This window comes from Balaenoptera musculus, chromosome 5 (assembly GCF_009873245.2).
Source record: "Balaenoptera musculus isolate JJ_BM4_2016_0621 chromosome 5, mBalMus1.pri.v3, whole genome shotgun sequence".
In the NCBI taxonomy this organism is placed as follows: Eukaryota; Metazoa; Chordata; class Mammalia; order Artiodactyla; family Balaenopteridae; genus Balaenoptera; species Balaenoptera musculus.
In genome coordinates this window covers 137023788-137047511 of record NC_045789.1, presented here as the reverse complement: position 1 = coordinate 137047511, position 23724 = coordinate 137023788, and the positions used below count along the sequence as shown (strand labels likewise).

General features: G+C 46.2%; 1 protein-coding gene across 4 annotated transcripts in view; it reads left to right on the top strand.

Annotated features, from left to right (window-relative positions):
• The window catches only part of AFAP1 (actin filament associated protein 1), a 155352-nt gene that overhangs the window by 71670 nt on the left and 59958 nt on the right, over positions 1–23724 (top strand). For all 4 annotated transcript variants that reach the window (XM_036852776.1, XM_036852774.1, XM_036852775.1 and 1 more), the window contains 3 exons: positions 1078–1186; positions 8966–9177; positions 13058–13237. In XM_036852776.1, the coding sequence (XP_036708671.1) occupies positions 1078–1186; positions 8966–9177; positions 13058–13237 (501 nt within the window). The remainder of the gene's footprint in view (positions 1–1077; positions 1187–8965; positions 9178–13057; positions 13238–23724) is intronic.

Here is a 23724-nt window from a genome sequence, read left to right as displayed (position 1 = left end):
CTAGTTGTGAAAGGGAAAGAGAGCGAGAAACAGAGAATATGAATATGAAAAAGCTCTTTACTGGACAGATCTGGTGCTCGAAAACCCCAGCTGTGTCGTGGACCAGTGTCGGATCTTGAGAAGGAGGTTTTAGACGCCGAGCCTCACTTCCCATATCTGTAAAACAGAAGGCGATGTGATATCGACCTTGAAGGATCCCTGGATGGACGGATGACTGATGTAGCTTGTAACCAGTGCCGAGGCTGCTTAGGACAGCGCCAGGCAGGTAGCAGGTGTTTGGAGGACCGGTGAGGGGTGGAACGAGCAGATCCTGTACGTGTGCATGCGGAGAAGAGGTGGGCCTGCCTTCGAGTCATCAGGGACATTTGAGAGAATGGTGCTTCAGCTGGTCTTGCTCGCATCTGGATGGTCCTGAGCCTGCCAGCTCTCCATGCTCTGAAGTTATGGCTTCGAAATCAGGGTGCCTCCGTCTCAAGAGTCTGTCAGATTCCTTCTCCAGAGAATAATTTCCAGTTTCTTTCAGAGGTGGGCTCATAGGTGATTTCCTCTTCTCTTTTTTTAAAAAGTTTCCCTGGCACACGTGAGGAGTGTGGTGAGATTGTGGGCAAACATAACTCGTCTGTTCAGTCGCTGTGTCACTAGTGCTTGCTCTGTGATGAGCATGGGTGGATCTGAACCACCTCTGTGCCCCCCAGGGGTCTCCAGTGTGGGACGCAGGCCGTGAAGGGGAAAGTCAGCTTGGGCATCTGGGAGGGCAGTGGCGTGGGGTAGAGGGGAGGAGAGACGCCTGTCTCTGCTCTGGGAGAGGGGTCTGCGAGGGCCAGCGCGCGTCTGGTGACAGCCGGCGGGTCGTGTGGGTTGAGTGGCGTGGCCAGGGCTGGGCTGAGGGTGGCCGTGAGCAGGCGAGCAGCGGAGATCCCGCCAGGAGCCGAACTTTGGAGGCTCTTTGGACAATGTTCTTTTTCTCCAGGGACTTTACAAAGGAGGGAAGAAAATGCCCATCGACACCTCTTAGGTGCAAATCCAGAATTTCCTCCTAATGATTGTGCTCTGTTGTTTTTTCCTTCCTTCGCTCAGCCGCCTGACAGCGGGCCACCGCCGCTACCGACATCCTCTCTCCCGGAAGGCTACTACGAGGAGGCCGTGCCGCTGAGTCCCGGGAAGGCTCCGGAATACATCACCTCAAGTGAGTGGCCCCCGACCTGCCGGGCTGTTGGGGAGCCCTCCCGCTTTTCGAGTGAAGGGGAGTAGGGGCATTACACAACACCGTGGAAATGTGGACTTCAGGAAATTCTGAACCCAAGGAGGGAGATACAGAAAGGGTTTTGAAAAGTCTAAGGTGTCCACCAAGTACCTTCGGTAATTTCAGATTGTTGTCTTTCTTGTGACTCAGAATTAGTGAAATCTTGTTGCTGTGGGAGCATGCATCAGCCACTGAAACGTGTTCCCTTTGGTCAGAAGAGAATGACTTTTTGAGGCATGTTTTCATGGGGTCCCTCCCCGCCACCTTGACCAGGGCACATCCCTCTTAGGCTGCATTCATGGTGCCACCAAGAAAGCGTGTCTATAAAATAAATACAGAACAAGCAGGCATCTCATCATAGCTGTTTGTTTGTTTTTCAATTTATTTTTTATTGAAGTATAGTTGAATTACAATGTTGTGTTAATTACTGCTGTACAGCAAAGTGACTCAGTTATACATATATATACATCCTTTTCCATTAGGGTTTATCCCAGGATATTGAACCTAGTTCCCTGTGCTGTACAGTAGGACCTTGTTGTTTATCCGTTCTGTATACACCAGTTTCCATCTACTAATCCCAAAACCCCACTGCAACCCTCCCCCACCCCCTCCCCCTTGGCAACCACCAGTCTGTCCTCTATGTCCCTGTTTCTGTTTCATAGATAGGTTCATCTGTGTCATATTTTAGATTCTACATGTAAGTGATATCACATGCTATTTGTCTCTCTCTTTCTGACTTACTTCAGTTAGTATGATCCTCTCTAGTTGCATCCATGTTGCTGCAAATGGCATTATTTTTGCCCTTTTTTATGGCTGAGTCGTATTCCATTGTGTATATGAACCACATCTTCTTTATCCATTCATCTGTCGATGGACATTTAGGTTGTTTCCTGTTTCTTTTTTTTTTCCCCATTCATACAGGTTTTACAAGAAGGCTTTGGCCTAAGTTAGGGCTGTCATGACATGATCGTTAGCTGCCTGCTGGCACTCAGAAGTGCCCCTTTGTAGGCAGCCGGCTTTCACAGTCACAGAAAGAAGGGCAGTGGCGTTGAACACCTTTTGTAACTACCTCTGGAGTTTGTTCTTAGATCTTTGCCTTTGTTTCTGCTCCCGATACTCTGGCAGCAGGCAGCGTGCTTTGTCTCGTAATGAGGCAGATGTGGCATATCTGAGTGTGCTGCCTTAGGGAATCCAGCTTGCCTTTCCTGTAAAACATGCGTAAAATGGGGAGTGAAAGAGTGATCTGCTCGTGTCATGGAGAGGCTCCCGTGTGTTCGCATCTTGTGTCCCGTTCTCCCACCTCCTCCCTCTGCTTACGGAGACGCTCTACATTGTCGCCGTCTGCATGTCCCCTGAAGTCTCTGCTTCATGCAGACTTGGAGTTTTCTGATCTTTCTCTCCCCTAGCAGCAAACAAGCAGGGCCATTTCAGCAAAGCGGAATCTAACTTGATCGGTCCAGGAAATCCCCCCGGGATATTTTCTGACCGTGAAGAGGGACACACAGAAGCCAGGCGAGCGGGACCTTAGGCCCTGGAGGGCAGTGGCCTTTCCCACTCACTCGTGCCTGTTTCCTCCGGAGCAGGCCGACACAGCCTCAGGCCAGCATCGATAGATACTTGAGGCCCTCTTAATGAATTCTGAATGAGAGACGGGACAGTTCTGACAAGGAGGCTATGAAATACTGGGTTTTGAGATCCGAATATTAAATATTTTAGTTTCTCTTTCATTTTAGAACCATTTGGGAAAAATGCATTCAAGTAATTTCTAAGTGTCCACTGTTTCAGAAGATAGTAAATTAATTAGAAAACACAAAAAATTAAACGGCTTGATATAATTCAAAACTTCATTGGATTCCTCTCCTTCTGAAAACAATGAATAAAGGAGAAAAAGTTGCCGATGAGGGTATTTCCCACCGTTGGGAACGTTGGGTCCTAGCCTTCTCCCACCTTCCTTGTCCCTCTCCAACATACTTTCAAGACTAGAAACCGAGAGTAATTTTGTTTGACTTGCGGGGACCTTTGGTCATCTTCGGTCCGAGAGGGCCCACGCGACCGGTGTGTCGTGTCCTTAACTCCTGAGGTCGGGCCCCTTTGGTTGAGCTAAGCCCAGAGGGAGGGCCATGGAAGGACTGCTGCCTGGGGAGAGACAGTGGGTCCGCAGTGCCAGCACTTCGCTCAGACGTCTGTGCCTGAGCCTCGGCTGCCGGCCAGGACCCTCTGCGTGGGGAGCCGTGGCAGGGGTCTGCGGCCAGGTCGGGTCAAGGTCACGCTGCCTTTGCTTACTCATGGGCTTCTGGCAGCGTTGTCGAGCCTTGAGTCAGGCCCGGTTTACCGGAGAAGCAGAACCACGTCGTGGGGCAGGGGCGTGTTGTAGACGCGAGACCCTGTGGGGTCATGGGAACCGGGACAGACGCGTGCCGGGGGGCCGGCCGGCAGCAAGGGGAGCTGTGCGAGGCCCGGGGGCGAGGAAGGATGCTGGGAACCCCCCTGCCTCTCGCTCCCCGACGCGGGGCCCCGCGCGAGAGGCTGGACCGCGGCTCCGTGGAGCCGCACGCACCTGGCCAGGACCAGAGGCGGCCGGGCAGGGGACCCTGCGGGAGCGCCGACAGGGAAGGCCTGCAGCCCAGCACCCGCGAGCGCAAGCTGCAGCGCCTGACACCCTCCCGACCTGCAGCCGCTTCCCCGTCGGCCGCCCAGGTTGCTCACAGACTTCTCTCGTGGCCAGTCCTAACCCAGGAGCATCCAGCAGAGGGCATCTGGGGGGACGTGTTCCAGCCCTGCTGAGCTGGTACAGGGTAAAAGCACCACCACCGCTCCTGGGTCGGCTGGGCATCCACGCACCCCTCTTTACCCACAGTGGATTTGCAAACGAAGACGGCAGCAGAGTCGTGGTTCAGCGTAACGCGGTTCAACTATGACTCGTGTGACGGAAACTCCCTGACTCCCCAGAGGGTATGACATCCTCTGTCCACTTCGGGGTGACCTCGTCCTCTTCTGGCCGAGTCACACTCTCCCCTTTGGGAGCCTGCCACTAGAAGATGAATCCAGGGTCCACTGCTGTTAGCACTTCTCTGTTAGATGGTAGGGGACGTGAGAGGGGAAGAAAAGGATTCGATTATACGTACACAGATGGAGCCCTATCAAAATACGGACAGAAACCTCGTAACGGGGTCAGTCCTCATTTCCACAAACGGTCCATGGTCCTAGCTGGTGTTTATAACTTCCTGCATGTCCCCTTTGCCTTCAGCAAGCACCCTGGTTGATGGTCCAGTACAGTGGCTCAGCTTTCCTTCCTGAAAGCTCTGGCCTCCAGCAGGACCACCTGTACTGGACAGTTGCGGTGTCCCGCTGACTTGAGTGCTAAGGGCATCCCAGGGATCTCCTGGACCTGGACGTGCTCTTCTCCCCATGTGTGGTCACAGCTTCGTGGTGGGCGGGACCAGTCACCCAGTCACTGCAGTGACCACTAGTTTGTCTGTTGTCTCCACTTCCGGGTCAGTGGAGCCATCACTGTGTCCCTTGGAGGGGACATTCTGCCCCTAGAGAGTAAGACCTGTGGCCAGCAGAGCCAGAATTTCCAGGAATGGAAGCAGAATTTTAGTGAGTGGACGTCTAGGGGTAATAGTGAGTGGAGTCACTACCATTTCACCCCGGGTTCCCAGACCTGTGCTTGGAGATATTCTGGAAGATCCCACCCCCCAGCCCCTCAGGTGTGACCAATCAAGCTGGGCCTGAAGTGGAATATTCCGAAGGGATTGCACTGGTCTGCTGCGTTGGCTGCTTCAGGGCGATGAGGACAAGGCAAGACCAGTGAACTTCATGAGCACAAACCCACTGCTGTCAACTTCAGTTGCTGTAAAATGAGTTCCTTGGTCAGAAGCAAGGCTTCAAGCCCATGGATGGCGCTTTCTGCAGGAGCATTGTGGACAGTGGGTTTACTTTATCCCCTTTACTTTATCCCCTCCAGTGAGAATAAAGTGCTGCCCCTTCCCTGGTGCACGTGGTCCAGGGATAACCTGTGAGCAGGCGGCTGGCTGACAGCCCAGGGAACAGTGTCATGTGCAGGCAGGACACTCAGAAGTGCCGGGAGTCAGATGGACCTTGCCGAGAGGAAGTGCATGTTGCTGAGTGCCATGTGTCACCTCCGCCCCTGACACCAGCTGCCTGTGCAGGAGTCCATTCGGACAAGAAATCTGGGCCAAGAAGCTCGCTGATGTCTATATAGTGGGTCGTGTGGTTACCTGGTTGCGATCTTCTGGCGAGGTTGCCCTTTGCTAAGCATTCACCTGATACGCAGGTGCTCACCTTCTGAGCCCATTTGTGGAGGTCTGTTCACAGCCCCTTCCGCAGACCTCCTTGCTGCCAGCCCCTCTCAAGTCTTGACCGTCCAAGCAAGCGCCAGGCTTGCTCACGAGCCAGTGTTGAGTGGAGAGGCAGTGCGGGGAGAATAGGGGCACAGGCTTCTGAGCCACTTGGCTTATGCCCCTCGCTTACGTCTTCAGGGCCCGATGGAGCCCAGCGGACACGCGCCTGCTTTGATGCGATGCCGCGTGCTCCTCGGTGGGTTGGATGACCCGGAGCCCTTGCGGGGCAGCTCAGGTTGATCGTAGCCTGTCGCTCCACGATCAAGCGTTTAGACTCTACTATGGCGGCAGCAGCGCGCCCAAGGCCATTTCTCAAAATGAAGTGGTTCTCATCAGAGGCCGCCAAAGCTGCGCCCTGAAATCCTGCGGGTTGGCACTGAGCTTCACCCGTGAGAGCCTGCCAAAGGCCTCTGTTTCCAATTTCTAGAGCAGGGTTTGAGCAGAGGAGAAGAAGCACCACGAGGTGGAATAGGAGATTTATTCCAGGGGTTTGACCTCACACGATGGTGGAGCTGTTGAAGGTGTTCCCCGAGCACCTGGTCAGAACGGCCGTCGGGAAGGAGAGCTGGAGGAGATAAGGAGACGCCGTCGGTGATTCTCTGCTCTCCTCCCCAGCTCTGTGTCTTTCTTAGCTTTGCACAGGGCCCTCATTACCTCCTAACGAAATCCCGACCCCAGCCCTGACACTGGACCCCTTGACATCCTGTTACAGCCCCCAGGAGGAACCCTGGACTCTGTTGGGTGACCGCCCAAGAGACTTGCCACTGAGCGGGTTGTCCTGTGGGCCCAGACTGTTGCTCCCGACTGCTTGGTTTGCTGCTAAGTTGGCTGACTTTCTTCTAACACGATTCCATCAGTCCTGCTCTCTCAGAAGAAGGTGGGCCATGAACTTACTGTCTTTTCCAGCTGTGGATCTCAACCCTGGGGTAGCCAGGGGCACGGTCTACTTTTTCAGTTCAGAATCAGGTTTTGGCTTCATCCTTCATCAGGATGTGGTCTTGGATGAGTCACCTGATCTCTCAGCGTCCTCGTTCCTTTCCTCTGAGATAAGGATACTGCTCTGTGCCCGCCTCTGGGCGGCTAAGAGGACCAGCAAGGCAGGGGGTGCAAGTGCAGAGCTGGCTTCCTCTTTTCACAGCCTTAGCCCACAGCATACAGATACAAGTATAAAAAATACTGCCTGACACATAGTGAGCGCTCAATAAATATTTGTTGCATGAATGAAATGAAATTTTCCCATTTCTGACTGATTTAGTCATTAATTCTTTTGTTCATTTGTTCATTCAATGTTTACTGAATTTGATGTTCTAGAAGGTGAGCTAAGCACTGAGGGGTTCATGGTCCCCCAAGCTGCTGTGAGCACCACCTTTCTGGGATAAAGTAGGACTCGGTCCACCGTCCGTCTGAAATCTCTCAGCGAACCTTGGGCCGTGGAGCAGCACGTGGTCTTTCACAGTTTCATACTTCCTTCCCCGTGTACTTCGTGCCCGCTGTGCTAAACTTAAAAAAACTTTTATTATAAAATATATTTATCAAAAAGTGCATAAAATATGACTTGCCAGAGTTACCTCTTCGGTCATCCTAGTCTCTTGTTTAAAATCTTTCCTTGACTACTTTATCAGGACTTAAAATTCAACCTAAACTGCCAGTCTTTCTATTCCCCCCCTTAGTAAATAATTCTTTGTGGGGAAATTAACATGCAAGCATGACCACAGAGTACAAATCAGTCCAGTTTCCAGTGAGTTCTGCTCTGTGCAAGGTCGGCCTTTTCTGCCCCTTCTCCCGTTGTATGCAACCGGTTGCTTCTTCCGTGGTTTCTCCTTATCTGTCGCTCATTCCTCGTTTAGGTGTTCATTCCTCACGTGTGTTGTGAAAGCAAATGTATTCCAGATGTGTCCGGGGGTTGAGGGGAGTGCAGAGATGAATCAGACACGGCCTCCAGGACCTTATGATCCAGCAGGGCTGAAATGAATAAGATCACTCACAGTCACTAGTATTTATTCATCACTTTGAAGATGCCAGCCATCCTTCTGAGGGCTTTGCATTGAATTTCAGTCGATCTAGCTGTTCTCCCTTCTACAAATATTTGTTACTTGCCCTGTGCCAGGTAGTTTGTTAAGTGCTGGGACAATCACATCCAACAGGGTGGTCTCCCTTCCTGCAGGGGACTTGCAGCCTGATGTGGGACAGGCAGACAAACAGAGGTGACAGTACAGTGAGATAAGTTTTGTGTTGGGTAGTGTGGAAGCAGAGGGGAGGGGCATTTCACCTGGTGTCTTAGCTCAGGCTGCTGTAACAAAATAGCGTAGACTGGGTGGTAAAACAGTAGGCATTTATTTTCTCAGAGTTCTAGAGGCTGGAAGTCCACGATCAGGGCGCTAGCATGGTCAGCTTGTGGTGAGGGCTCTCTTCCTGGCTTATGTACACCCGCCTTCTCCCCGTGTCCTCACACGGCAGGGAGAGAGCGCAGGATCTCCCTCTTTCTTTTCTTCTAAGTGGATTACGACCTCATTTAACCGTAATTACCTCCTAAAAGTCCTGTCGCCAAATACAGTCACATTGGGGTTTGAGCTTCAACACGTGACTTTGGGGGGCACCCAATTCAGTCTGTAGCAGTCAGCAGTGCTGGCGATCCAAGGAGGGCTTCAGGGAGGAGGTGCTGTAAGTTAAATCCTGAGGGATGAGAGCACGTGTCCAGGCAAAGGCAGGAGACTGAGTGGGATGAGTGCGAAGCCTGGGTGAGAGCAGCGTGTGAGACCCCGAGGTAAGGGAAAGTGGGATCTAGCTGGGAGACTGCAGACAGCCCGGTATTTAAGTGTTGGTGCATGGCAGAGCCAGAAGGAGGTGTGAACCTTTCTGAAAATCCCACGGATGACCTGAAGGAGAGGGGTGGCCTTGGGTTGGATCTCGAACCTTAGGAAGGGTTTGTGCGTGTGGTGATGCCAGGAAGGAAGAGGGCATTGCAGACTTGAAAGGACTTTAACATAAAGGTGTGGGTGGGAGTTTTCTTTGGCGAAACTCTCTGCGAGATGGGGGTCATGGTGCCCGGCAAGAACGCAGAAAGGATTCGACAACGTAGGGTCTGCAGGTGCTGGGCCCGTATAGAACAGTCCAGAAGTGGTTTTTATAAATACAGCATTCTTAGTCACTTCAGTTGAAAACTCTTCGTTGAGTTTCCGCCGCCCAAGCCTTAGTTATTTTTTCCCTGTTTTTGTTAACTAACGTCTCCCCAGTTCCCCGAAGGCAGAAGCCTCTTTCTCGTTTATGAATATGATAATGTGCCCTGGAGCCCGTAGGTGGTCCTCAAGATAAGGCTTTTGTAACGAGGTTTTTTACTTTTATTTCTTACTTCTGACAGATTATGACTCAGATGCCATGAGTAGCTCTTACGAATCATACGATGAAGAGGAGGAGGACGGAAAGGGGAAGAAAACGCGGCACCAGTGGCCCTCGGAGGAGGCCTCCATGGACCTGGTAAAGGATGCCAAGATCTGTGCCTTCCTGCTGCGGAAGAAACGCTTCGGGCAGTGGACCAAGTTACTCTGCGTCATCAAAGACACCAAACTACTGGTAAAGCCTTGCGACTTGGTTGCTCTTGTGTAGAGTCGGTAAGATGTGGTCGGCCGTCCAACTGGGCGGAATGTATACCCAGGCGGGTGGCGGTAACGTCGGCGGGAGGGAGAGGGAGCAGCGGTCAAGGGCGGGCCCGTGATGGGCCGTCAGCGAGCCCTGGCCGAGGCTGCCACGGCTTTAACGCTGTTGGTTTCGCCAGCCCCCCTAAAGCAACCAGCGGGCAAAACCATCCCCATCTCGGGCCAGCGTCTGCGGTTCATGTCAGTGGAAATGCACGCTGCTTTAACTTGCCAGAGGTCGCAGGATGGATTTTCTCATTTGTAGTGAGTCAGTGAATTCCTCAAAGCCAGGTCATCGAAGTGGGCCGGGTAGGCCAGGCGAGGTCTGGGGGAGAGTTCCCAGGAAAGGAAATTCTTTTGGAAAGCTAAAGGCTGACTCTTTTTTTTTCTTTTCTTGTAACTCAAGAGAGGCAGAATAGAAAGATAGAGTAAGTAACAGAGGAACGGAGACAGGAGGACACAGACCCTTTGCTGTAGGGGTTAGTCCACCAGGGAACCTAGTAAGGAAGCAAGAGCCTTTGAGACACACCGTCTGTCCCTCCTCCTTCCTCCCCAGCTTTAGAAACCATGCCTGGTTATTGGCATTGTGAATGTTAAGAGTGTGTTATTGTATTTTGTTTTCCCTTCAAATTAACCTTGGGGAAAAAAATCATTCAAAAGTATATCATTAAAACAGAACACATGAGAATGTATGATTCTGTAACTCACTTTTCAGTGGAGCAGATAACCCCCTTTTTAAAAAATAGTCTCATCTGTGAATTATGGGAATCTGATTTACTAGATTCTTAGGACATTGTACGTTTTTTAATTAATGGTTTTGTTAAAAAAAAAATTTTATTTTAAACAGTGCGAGTACATGTTTTTTCCACATGTGTGGCCTGAATTTCTCCCAAATTTAGAATATGCCAAAAGTGATGATGCCGTGGGGGAATTTTAAAGTAAAGAACGAAAAAAAAAAGATGAAAAAGATTAATATGGTCCGTATTTACAATCTGACATAATGGCTGCAAGAAGTGGATATGTTATATAGACATTTTAAAACTACACAGTCGACTCTCACGGAAAACGCGCTGTGGGAAGCTTGTGGTGGAGGGTGGGGTCAGCGGACATAGGACCCTCTGCCCCGGCCCCGGCTCCACCCACCCCCGCTCTCGTCTCCTCCCTCCCTCCCTCCTCATCTTCTGTTTCTTGCATCACCTACCGGGTTTCCCATCTTCCAAACCGGGATGATAATGCCGACCATTTAGAGGAGTCGTAAATATTTAAGAAGAGATTAATGGAAAACCATGTGAAAGCACCGTCTTTGATGAAATGCAGAATCAAAGTTCCATTACGAAGCATTTTTTCATTCAAAAATGACCTATGATCCGACTGCCCAAATGACCCCTATTGATGGTGAAAAAAAAAAAATTGACAACAGAAAGCTATGAACAGAAAACAAAACGCCAGCCTCTTCCCCTAAGTGCTCCCGGCCTGTCTTCGCACAGGCCCCACCACGACCAGCTGTTTTGAGTAGCCTTCCAGAACCTGCTCGTTTCTATGCCCAGGCAACTCTCTGGTGGACACTATCGTGTGCTCAGACCCCCTCGGTTCCCTCACTTGCGGGGAGGGCTGCCGGCAGACAGTTGCCCAAGGTCACGTCCCTTCCCAGGGGGTCTGCATCCCCTGTGATGCCTGAGTGTGCATGCCCCGCCTCGTGGGACCAGCCTGCAGGCGCGGTCCAGCCCCAGAGCTCCCGTGGGGTTCGTCAGGGCTGTGTATTTGAACTGCACTGAAGCTTACCTTCTTCCTCTGCCCAGTCCTCCTCCTCCTCCTACAGGTATAGCTCTTAAATAAATGCCCCTTAATAAATATCCCATGTGCTGCTCTGTTTTAGAGCCATCTTCCCTGGGAATCCAACCTGCAGGGAGCTCCAGATGTTACTGTATGGTATTACTGATAACATATCCATTTTGAAGTGTTTAACTTAAGGAAAAATATAAGCTATAAAATTTCCTGGGACTTCCCTGGTGGTGCAGTGGTTAAGAATCCGCCTGCCAACGCAGGAGACACGGGTTCGAGCCCTGGTCCAGGAGGATCCCACATGCCGCGGAGCAACTAAGCCCGTGCGCCGCAACTACTGAGCCTGCGCTCTAGAGCCCGCAAGCCACAACTACTGAAGCCCAAGTGCCACAACTACTGAAGCCCGCGAGCCTAGAGCCCGTGCGCCACAACAAGAGAAGCCACCGCAATGAGAAGCCCGTGCACCACAATGAAGAGTAGTCCCCGCTCGCCAGCTAGAGAAAGCCCGCGCGCAACAATGAAGACCCAACACAGCCAAAAATAAATAAATAAATTCATTAATTAAATTTAAAAAATTAATTAATTAATTAAATTTAAAAAAGTTCCTTTACAATTCCTTCTACCGTTAGTTTCCTTTTCACTATTTTTTTTTTTGCACATACTGAGAATGTGAAAAGTCTGGTAAATGGTAAACATTCATAGCAACCTGAGATTAGTTGTTTTTGGTGTATTTTTTTCTTCCTTTTTAGGCAGGGTGGCCATCAGTTTTACTCCTTAAAAAAGTGGGTATCTTCCATACCTGTGCCATTTAGGAGCCAAGGTCTTAGAACTGTAAAACAGGAAAGGGCTCTAGAAATCATTTCTGAAAAGAAGTATCTGTTCATTCATTCCTTCATCAGTGGGTGGACTAGGGTCCTGGTTGCAGGCTCTGCACTCACAAAGTTTGGGGCTGGAGCCCTGGCTCTGCCACTGTTCAGGATGCCTGATTTTGGACTAGTTTCCCAACCGCCTGAACCTCAATTTCCTAATCCGCAAAATGGACAAACGTGACAATTAAATGAGATGTATGAAATGCCTCGTATAAGGTAGACACTCAATATTTGGTAGCCGCTGTTATTGTTGCTAATTATTTAATAATAATGTAATTCAATAAAATAATAATAAAAACAGCAATAAATCATTTCACAAAAAAGGAAGCAGGCTCAGAAAGCTTAAACAACTTGTGGGAACCCAGATTAAATTAGTAACAGAGCTGGGACCCAGATACCTGAACTCTTAGACCATGTATTGCCATTACAGGGTGTGCTTTTGGTCTCCAGTAATGCAGTGAGCCCAAGGCAGGAGGGGAAGCCTTTGGGCAAAGATCTGGTTTGAGAGGTCTAGGTCAAGCGAGAGTGATGGGAGCTCAGTGTCAGTGTCACCACAGCACTGAAAGCTCTAGGGCGAATGTCAGTGATGCAAACGGAGCAGCATGCGTTTTGGACCCTCTACTCAACCAGAAAGCAAGCTTTGCGGACATTTTTGTCCGTTATATGTTGATTATGTATACTGTTCATAAAATCATTCACCTATCTTTCAGAAGGAGGATAGGGGTGGGATAGGAGGACACCAAACAACATAGGTTGTGAAGTAAAGTACCCAAGGTCCTGTCTGCCCACATTAGGGCGGCAGCGCCATTTCAGCAAATCTAATATATTCGTGTCGCTTAATCGGGAAGCTCCACTAGAACGTAAGCTCCATCGGAGCAGGGACTTTGTTTCCCACCGAGTCATCTCCTGGGCGCTTGGTAAATTCTGCTGAATTAACGAGCAGATGTTTCTGCACGCACACGGGGGTGAGGTGTCGGTGCGGAGCGGTGCCCTGTATGTGAGCCCCAGTGTCTGCAGACCGCTCTTGCAGTCTCTGAGTATCTCCACCCTTCAGTCGGACCTCCAGGTGCTTCGCCAGTACTCCCGTTTTCATTGTGCCGGAGTTTTATCAGCGTTTCTGCTTGGACTTCCTTACAGCCTAACTTTGACTTCTCCTGTCCAATGCAGTGCTACAAAAGCTCCAAGGACCAGCAGCCCCAGATGGAACTGCCGCTCCAAGGCTGCAACATTACATACATCCCAAAAGACAGCAAAAAGAAGAAGCACGAATTGAAGATTACTCAGCAGGGCACAGACCCCCTTGTTCTTGCTGTCCAGAGTAAGGAGCAGGCCGAGCAGTGGCTGAAGGTAACTTGTTGCTTTTGTTTCTGAGGCATTTTCTTTCCCAAACCTCTTTCTGAGATCTGTTTTATTTAACTTGTACTTTTTTCCAGGCGTAGGCAAACAATGGATTAACCTGAAGAGTTTTGTCTTTGATAGTGGAATATTCTGATTACCTTGAGGTTAATCACTTTAAATTTTGTCCTCAAAAGGCAATATACCCCCTGTTGACAGGCTGCTTCTAGAGCTTTCTCTCTTTTTTTTTAACATCTTTATTGGAATATAATTGCTTTACATTGTTGTGTTAGTTGCTGCTGTATAACAAAGTGAGTCAGCTATATGTATACATATACCCATATCCCCTCCCTCTTGCGTCTCCCTCCCACCCTCCCTATCCCACCCCTCTAGGTGGTCACAAAGCACCAGTGATCTCCCTGTGCTATGCGGCTGCTTCACACTAGCTATCTATTTTACATTTGGTAGTGGATATATGTCCGTGCCACTCTCTCACTTCGTCTCAGCTTACCCTTCCTCCTCCCTGTGTCCTCAAATCCATTCTCTACATCTGCGTCTATATTCCTGTCCTGCCCCTAGGTTCTTCAAAACCTTTTTTTTTTTTTAGATTCCATATATATGTGTTAGCATACGGTATTTGTTTTTCTCTTTCTGACTTACTTCACTCTGTATGACAGACTCTAGGTCCATCCACCTCACTACAAATCAATTTCGTTTCTTTTTATGGCTGAGTAATATTCCATTGTATATATGTGCCACATCTTCTTTATCCATTCATCTGTTGATGGACACTTAGGTTGCTTCCATGTCCTGGCTACTGTAAATAGTGCTGCAATGAACATTGTGGTACATGACTTTTTAAATTACGGTTTTCTCACGGTATATGCCCAGTAGTGGGATTGCTGTGTCATATGGTAGTTCTATTTTTAGTTTTTTAAGGAACCTCCATACTGTTCTCCATAGTGGCTGTATCAATTTACATTCCCAGTGCAAGAGGGTTCCCTTTTCTCCACACCCTCTCCAGCATTTATTGTTTGTAGATTTTTTGATGGTGGCCATTCTGGCCAGTGTGAGGTGATACCTCATTGTAGTTTTGATTTGCATTTCTCTAATGATTAGTGATGTTGAGCATCCTTTCATGTGTTTGTTGGCAATCTGTATATCTTCTTTGGAGAAATGTCTACAAAGCTACAGTAATCAAGACAGTATGGTACTGGCACAAAAACAGAAATATAGATCAATGGAACAGGACAGAAAGCCCAGAGATAAACCCATGCACATATGGTCACTTCATCTTTGATAAAGGAGGCAAAAATATACAATAAAGACAGCCTTTTCAATAAGTGGTGCTGGGAAAACTGGACAGCTACATGTAAAAGAATGAAGTTAGGGGGCTTCCCTGGTGGCGCAGTGGTTGAGAATCCACCTGCCGATGCAGGGGACATGGGTTCGAGCCCTGGTCCGGGAAGATCCCACATGCCACGGAGCAACTGGGCCCGTGAGCCACAACTACTGAGCCTGCGCGTCTGGAGCCTGTGCTCCGCAACAAGAGAGGCCGCGATAATGAGAGGCCCGTGCACCACGATGAAGAGTGGCCCCCACTTGCCACCACTAGAGAAATCCCTCGCACAGAAACGAAGACCCAACACAGCCAAAAATAAATAAATAAATAAATAAATAAAAACTAAAAAAGAATGAAGTTAGAACACTCCCTAACACCGTACACAAAAATAAACTCAAAATGGATTAAAGGCCTAAATGTAAGGCCAGACACTATAAAACTCTTAGAGGAAAACACAGGCAGAACACTCTGTGACATAAATCACAGCAAGATCCTTTTTGATTCACCGCCTAGAGAAATGGAAATAAAAACAAAAATAAACAAATGGGACCTAATGAAACTTAAAAGCTTTTGCACAGCAAAGGAAACCATAACCAAGAGGAAAAGACAACCCTCAGAATGGGAGAAAATATTTGCAAATGAAGCAACTGACAAAGGGTTAATCTCCAAAGTATACAAGCAGCTCATGCAGCTCAATATCAAAAAAACAAACAACCCAATCCAAAAATAGGCAGAAGACCTAAATAGACATTTCTCCAAGGAGGACAGAGCTTTCTCTTTTACTTTGATTTTCTGGTTTCACTTTATTGTGTCTGGATGTCAATTCTTTTTTATTTATTCTGCTTGGGATTCCCTGGGATTTTTAAATCTGTGGATTGGTATTTTTCTGTTTTGGAAAAAATTTTCAGCCATTTCCCTTAAAATATAACTTTGCCTCATTTCCTCTTCTCCCCCTACTAATTTAAATATATGTTAGACTTTTTCACTGTATTCCACTTTTATCTTCTCTTTGTGTTTTACTACCCTTTTTTTCCCTTTAGTCTGGTTAATTTTTTCTTGTTACTTTCCAGCTCACTATGTCTCTCTTTAGCTGTATCTAATCTGCTGTTAAGTTTGTTCCCGTTCACTGGATTCTTAATTTTGGTTATGGTAGTTTCCAGTTCTTGAATTTCTAGTTGTTTCTTTTTAGGAATGTTTGTTTGGCTTTTCTCTCCAATAACAAGCACATGACAGACATAATTGTTTTGACAGTGGTTTTGGTTGAGTTTGGACCTGGTTCTCTTATCTGTTGTGCCTTTTCTTGTTCATGTCATTTTGTCTTCTTGCATACCAGGTTATCTAATGATCATGCTGGGCATTATATTTGGAAAAAAATTATTATAATAATTTATAATAACAGCTTATTGAAGTATAATTCACATATCATGCAATTCATCCTTTTAACGTATGATTCAGTGGTTTTTAGTATATTCACGGAGTTGTGCAACTATCACCGTAATCTAATTTCAGAACATTTTCATGAACCCAAAGAGAAAAGCTGTCCTCACTATGCTAGCAGTCATTTCCCCCACCCCCAGCCCCAGACAACCACTCATCTGCTTTCTGTCCCTACAGATTTGCCAACGCACTCATACAACATGTGTCCTTTTGTGACTGTCTTCTTTTACTTAGCATAATGTTCTCAAGGTTCATCCATGTTGTATATGTGTTAATATTTCATTCCTTTTTATTGCTTTTTGTGTCATTTCTAAGAAACCATTGTTTAATCCTAGGCCTTAAGATTTACACTTATATTTTCTTGTAATAGCTTTATAGTGTTAGCTCATAGATTTAGTCTGTGATCCATTTTGATGTAGTCTTTGCTTGTAGTGTGAGGTAGGGGTCCAATTTCATTCTTTTTCTTGTGGGTGTCTAGTTGTCCCTATAGAAATAATTTGATTCTCAGCACAGTGCTTTTTTCTATCCAAGAGCATTTGCCTGTGCCACATGCTTGAGGGGGCAGTAGGTCACCAAAATCAGTTTAATTTAATTTCAGAGCTTGAGAATTTCAGAGCCATCCAGGTGACTTGAAGTCAGCCTGCAGTCCATTCAAGGGCAGGCTTATTTTTATTTCAGTCTTACTCCAGCTCCTAATCTTGGGGCCCTAATATTAAGTGTGAGGGTTTTGCCAGGGGCCTCATCCTTGGCGAGCCCTGGACTCCAGCTTTCGGTCCCTATTCTGCCAGAGCTGTCAGAGTGCTACCTGGCTTCTTGGCTACCTCCTCTGGGGGGTATCAAAGGCAGTCCCGGCTGCTGGGCTACCTCTCCGGATTGCCATCTACTTCTGGATCATGGCCAGGTGATTCCACACTGTGATAATAGCTCTTTCTTGCTCTTAGGAAGATGCTGTGTATGTTTCATCTTGCTTTCCTCATTGTCTTTATCAGGAGAATTGGTCCAAACCTTCTGCTCCATCATTGCCTGCTAGTACTTGCTTTGAAAAACCGGTTGGGAGCGGGTGGGAAAGCCTGATGAGACATTTTATAACAATGGTTCTTATAACGTGCCAGCGTCCTTTCAACCTTGAGCCTCACTTCCCTCTCATCCCCCAGGAAAGTATAAGGGACAGACTCTGTGATGACAGCAATGATTGTTTCTGTTGGGGCAGAACACATAGATGTGGCTTTTCTCATCTCTGTAATTTGGGAGGTGGAGCAGAGCATTTTTTTTTTTAATGGGAGTCCTGTGATCGGGAGTTTCTGCTGCTGAGCTTGCTCAGCCTTCCAGACACAGAATCTTAGTACATTACATGTCAACCACTGGTGTTGCCAAAGCACTTTTCCATCATTATTATCTCTTAATCCTCAAAACGGCTGCCTGAAAAAGGTGTTACTATTGGCCATTTCATTTTACAGGTGAGATACCAAGTCCCAGGTAGACGGGATGTCACAGTGATCAACCAGTTGATGGAGCCAGGAGTTGACCTCTGAATTTCCTGGCTTCATTTTCATTTTCATTCTGCTGGGCCATCTTGACAATTTGCCATTTTCTCTTTTTATTCCTCACTTCTAGGTTCTTAGCACCATTCCTTCAGTAAGGAGGGAAAGAATGAGGAAATAAACGAGGAGCCTTATATATGATTCTGTTTTCTTCACCTGGTCCCACTCTTGGTTACCTGTATCTGGCCTTCTGCATTTTTGTGTTTACCTGTACCCTAGTGGAGAACCCAAGAAAGGACACTCTGAAACCTAAGCTTTCTTCTCTTTTCCATCTGTTCTCACAGTTTGTTGTGTATTTTATGCATACTAAAGAGTAGCTCCCTTGTTAATGATATTGGTCTAACATGAAGTCATCTAGCGTTCACTGGGTTTTACTGTTTCGTTGGGAAATAGCAATGAGCTGACAGTGCAGCTCACAAATAGACAAAGACAAAACTTTTTCAAGATGTCAGGTGCTGATGGAGTGAAATAGTCTTACACCTTATTTCAACAGATGTGAGATACAGATCACAGGCACTCAGCTAATTATAGAATGATGACTCTGTCAATGGGAGCTTAACTGCAAAAACTTTTTAGCATTTGCTGATATTGCTTTAAAAAGAAGTAAATACATGGTAAATTATCTTTTTCTAAAGGGTTTAAATTGATTAATTACTCCACTTAATGTTTGTGCTTTACTTCCATTGCATATTGTAATACAAGAACCTAAGAAGTCTTGATTAGAAATGGAAGTCTGATGACAAAACTAGTTTCAATCAATCAGTTACAGAATTTTAATTTTTTAAAATCAGCAGAGACCTGAGATGTTTTAGTTTAGTTTCATCCAGATATTGTCATTGGATTGGCTGCCTTATCAGAATCAACTGGAAATTAAAACAAACAAACAAACAAACAAACCAAAAAAAAAACCCCTAATGATTAGATTCATTTGGGACCTAAGAATTTTTTTTCTTTTTACTTTATATCTTTTACCCTTTTTAAGATCTAGAAAGCCACAGATGTAATTGAAATATGCCTGCCCTATTAATTCTCTCTCCCTCGATTGTGTCTTTTTATTCTTTTTGAACCATTTATAAGGGCTTTATCGTTAGTAAAGATGTTAATCATTAAAAATAAAAATTCTCTGCCTCTTCCAAGGTCACTTGTATCTTGAATTTGGTCTTTATTTTTATCTAGGTATACTTTAGAAATACTTCTTACTTACAATGTCTGTACTCATAAACAAGAAATGATATTATTCTTCATGTGTAAACTTTCCATGTAAATGGCTTCAAACTGCATGAGTTCTGCAGCCTGCTTTTTTCACTCACTCATTTGCTTGCACCCTCTCACTGTCACGGGCAGTGTTCAGTGAGCGTTCTCGTGCGGGTCACCTGGTCTCGGTGTCCTGGTTTCTCTAGGATGGAGACCGTGTATTGGAATTGCTGGTGTTGATAAGTGCACATCTTCAGCATTACTTGAGCCTCACAAATTGTTCTCCAGGGTTGTTTGTACAGTTGTCCTTCTACCAGCAATGTGTGAGAGCAGTCACTTTGCATGTCTCCTTTGAGTTTCTTTGTACCTATGCAACAAATAGAAATGCAAATTTCAATACCCGTCCCCCAACCCTCATAAAAAGGGTGCAGAAACAAGGTTCTGCACCTTGTTTTTTTTTTCCTAAATAGAGTATCTTGGAGATTTTTTTTTCTCCAAGTTAGAGAATAGAGCACTTTTTCTCTTTTACAATACATAGCATTTCATTTTATAAATAGAATATACTTTTAAAAAATCTTATCTTCTATTTGTGGATATTGGGTTGTTGTCATTCTTTTGATGTGACAGGGAGTTTCTATAATGTTAATCCTGTGCCCGCATTATCTCACGGTTTTGCTAGTCTGTAGACTGCATTTCCAAACAGAGGAATTGTTTGCCTGAAGGTTATAAGCAATTTTAATTTTGAGATACAGTTGAATCACTTTGTAGGTTTACCAGTTTACCTTCCCACCAACAGTATGTGAGTGCCTTTCCCCCCAACAGTGTGTGAGTGCCTTTTCCCCCCAACGGCATGTGAGTGCCTTTTCCCCCCTACGGCATGTGAGTGCCTTTTCCCCCCAACAGCGTGTGAGTGCCTTTTCCCCCTACTGTCCTGCCAGCAGCCTGTGTTATCAACTTTTGAATTTTTGCCAGCCCGATAAGGGAAAATGATATCTCATCTAGTTTTAACCTGCACTTCTCTCATTATGAATGACATTGAGCATCTTTTTATAGGGTTCAAGAGCCTATGGCTGTATTACTGTTTCTGTGAACTGTCTGTTTATATCCTTTGCCCTTTTTGTAGATATTCTGCTCAGAAATCTATTTTTAAGGAACCTCCCAATGCCCGAGGCCAAGCCAGGTTTGGTAATCACAGCTCTAGCCCAGCCTGCTCATTTCCACTTGGATAAAAGTCCTCATGGAAGAGAGCGTTGGAGAGCAAGTAAGTGTTTCTGCAGGCAGACAGGCTGTTAAGGTAAATGGCATTGCACAGCCATTTCCACTAAAGTTTTATTTGACTCTTATAACTGCTTCTGAAATTCATTATAATAACTATAAAGGAGCTGGGAAGGAGAAGGTGGTGAGCCAGCACTGTGTAGAAAGACAGTTTCGCTAGAGCTCAGACTGGAGTCCGACGCTGGGTTCTGACCTCCGCCCCGCCAGTCACTCACTGAGTGTCTTAGATGAGCTCCTTGACTTCCCCGTGCCTCAGTTTTCTCATCTATGAAAATGCGAGGGGTTGAAAGTAGTGTCTGCTTTTTAGAGTTGTTGTGAGGCTGCGACCACGTTAAGATATAAAGTGTTGGGGCTTCCCTGGTGGCGCAGTGGTTGAGAGTCTGCCTGCCAGTGCAGGGGACACGGGTTCGAGCCCTGGTCTGGGAAGATCCCACATGCCGCGGAGCAAATAGGCCCGTGAGCCACAATTACTGAGCCTGCGTGTCTGGAGCCTGTGCTCCGCAACAAGAGAGGCCGCGATGGTGAGAGGCCCGCGCACTGCGATGAAGAGTGGCCCCCACTCGCCGCAACTAGAGAAAGCCCTCGCGCAGAAACGAAGACCCAACACAGCCATAAATAAATAAATAAAAATTAACAAAAAAAAAGATATAAAGTGTTTAGGAGAGCACCTCGCCTGTATGAGCACATATGTAAGTGCAAGCTGCTATTATTGGTGGTGTTAGGAAACATACAAGCGCCTGTTGAAATCTGTTTGGAAATCAAGATGACAGCAGGCTGTTTTTAGGGGCCAGAGCTACGAGTGTTCACATCCCTTCCTCCCACCCTCCTTTGCCCAGACCTGCAAGGAGTCTGGGAAACATCTTCCTGTGTGCCCACAGAGAGGAAACCATGTGCCAGTCATCTGCCATATCCCCTATTGCAAATAAATTAATAAACATCCCAAAACGACTCTTAAAGGTCTATACCAAAGAGGATATTGAAAGGAAATTAGCTGCACTGTAGACACCACTGTCCTTTTCTAATGAGAAGCCATGAGAGTCCTAGCGCTGACCTTGGTAAATTGCATCCGTCCTTTTCTTGCTTTTCTCCCCCACTCCTTGCTGGGTAATGTAGGGGTTTTACAGCACCTCCTGGTTTCAACCAGTTTTAGAGGAATACAGTTGAAAGAGTTTTTCAGCATGATTTAATGTGCTAGGAGAGTATCGTTGTGGTTTTGCCAGACTTCTCAAGGAGGATCACAAACAAGTTTATTGTATACTTGAGCTCATAGAAGCTGACCCTGTGTGTCCTTGAAGAAAGGTTGATCTTGGTTCCCCGACCAGGGATCAAACCTGCACCCCCTGCAGTGGAAGAGTCTTAACCACTGGACTGCCAGGGAAGTCCCAAGAAAGGTCTTTCGTATTCTCCCAGGCATCTCCCCTTACTTTGTTCCTTCCTGAAGAAGGGCCTCCATGTAGTATCATCATTTCCTTTCACCCTAAAGAAATTATTAAAATAAAATGATTTCTTACAGAGCAGACCTTCTGGAAATAACTCCTTTCCACTTTTTGTTTGTTTGTTTTTTTCTTCTCCTTTCAGCTTTGACTGGAAATGTCTTTATTTCACCTTAACTTTTGGTGAGAAGTTAGCCATCACTTGTATCAATTGTGCCTTTGAATGTGATGTGTCATTTTTTTTTTTCGTGACTCCCTTTAAGATTTGCTTTTTTAATCTTTGGTTTTCAGCAGTTGACTGTGAGGTGTCTAGGTGTGGCTCTATAGGTTTTTATCTTAGAGTTTTTTTTTGTTCTGTAGGTTGATGTCTTTCATCAGTTTGGGACCGTTTTTGGCTATTATCTCTTCAAATGTTTTTCTGGCTCATTTTTTCTCTCCTATCCTTTTAAAATTTGTTGGTACATGTTAGGTCATTTGGAATATCCCATGGATTTTGGTTTCTCTGTTCTGTTTTTCTTCACTCTTCCGTGTGTTTCAGTTTGGGTGGATACTTTAGATTTACCCATCCTCAAGTTTACTGGTCCTTTCCTCCTCTGTGTCCAGTGTGCCCTTAAGCCCATCTTATGAATTATTCTTTTGTGACATCCTATTTTTCATTTCTAGCATTTTTCTTTTGCTTTTTAAAAAAAAAAAGTTTCCATCTCTCTTCTGAAATTCCCTGTCTCTTCACACATGTCTTAATGCCTTTTTCACGATCTGTTTTGACTTCCTATCATAGTTATTTTAAAGTCTTTTGTAGTTCTGATGTTTGGATCATCTCTAGGACTGTTTCTATTGAATTCGTCTCATGAGTTTACATTGTATTCCATCTGTTTTGTGTAAAAGAGCAGTAGAGACTGAAGTAATTACTGTTTCCTTCAGAAAAGGGTGTGTCCTTTCTCCCGTCTGCTGCTCATAGGTGGGCTGCCTCCGTCTCACCTGTAGTTGAGGCAGATCTGGACTGGGCTGCAGCTTTACTTTGATTCACTTTGCTCTTGCCTTCACATGGTTTCAGGGCTCGATCTGGAATTTTCCATCAGCGTGGCTCAGGTTCTGAGCTGTGGTGGAAGTCTGGAGGTCTCTGTATGCTACAGACACATGGTGGCTTTCTGGACCAACTTGGTTTTCTTTTTGGCCTGATGCTGGCCAGCTCTTTGGTTTGCTGGGGTATTCTCTCTGAAAAATTCTCTCTGAATATTTTTTAGAGCTCACCCACCTTGTTTTAGTTGTCAAGGTGAGAGTGGTGGCCTGCGTGCCTTTCTATGTGGCAACCAGAAGTCAAGATACCATGTGCTGCCCTTTTTTCTTCATCAGTCTTGCCAGAAGTTTATCCATCTTATTAGTTCTTTCAAAAAAACCAAATTTTTCCTCTGTTCATTTTTCTCTATAGTACTATTGTTTTCTATTTTATTAAGTTATCCTCTTCTTTCACTTTGTTTTGGCTTAATTTTCTGTAATTATCACAACTTCTTGAGTTGTGTACTTAGATAATTGATTGTTAGCCCTTTCCATGTGTGTGTGTGTGTGTGTGTATGTGTGTGTGTGTGTGTGTGTGTATGGATTTAAAGCTATGCATTTCCTTCTAAGTACAGTTTTAGCTGCATCCTCTATTTTGATTTTTTGTGTGTGTGTTTTTATCATTCAGTTTAATGGTTTTTTTGTTTTGTTTTTTGGCTGCAGTGGGTCTTTGTTACTGTGCGTGGACTTTCTCTAGTTGCAGCGAGTGGGGACTACTCTTCGTTGCGGTGTGTGGGCTTCTCATTGCAGTGGCTTCTCTTGTTGCAGAGCACGGGCTCTAGGTGCACGGGCTTCAGTAGTTGTGGCACGTGGGCTCTAGAGCGTAGGCGCAGTAGTTGTGGCACACAGGCTTAGTTGCTCCACAGCACATGGGATCTTCCCAGACCATGAATCGAATCCGTGTCCCCTGCATTGGCAGGCAGATTCTTAACTGCTGCACCACCAGGGAAGTCCCCTATCGTTCAATTTAAAATATTTCCTAATTTCTGTTGTGATTCCCTTTTTTACTAATGGTTTATTTGGGAATATATTGCTTAGTTTCCAAGTATTCAGTGATTTTTAAAAAAATTATCTGATTGTTTTACATTTCTAGTTTAATACCACTCTAGTCACAGAACTTTATATGGTTTCACAAAGTAGAAATTTATAGACTTGATTTATTGCTCAACATGTTGTCAGTTTTGGTAAGTGTTCAGTGTCTACTTGTAAGGGATGTGTATT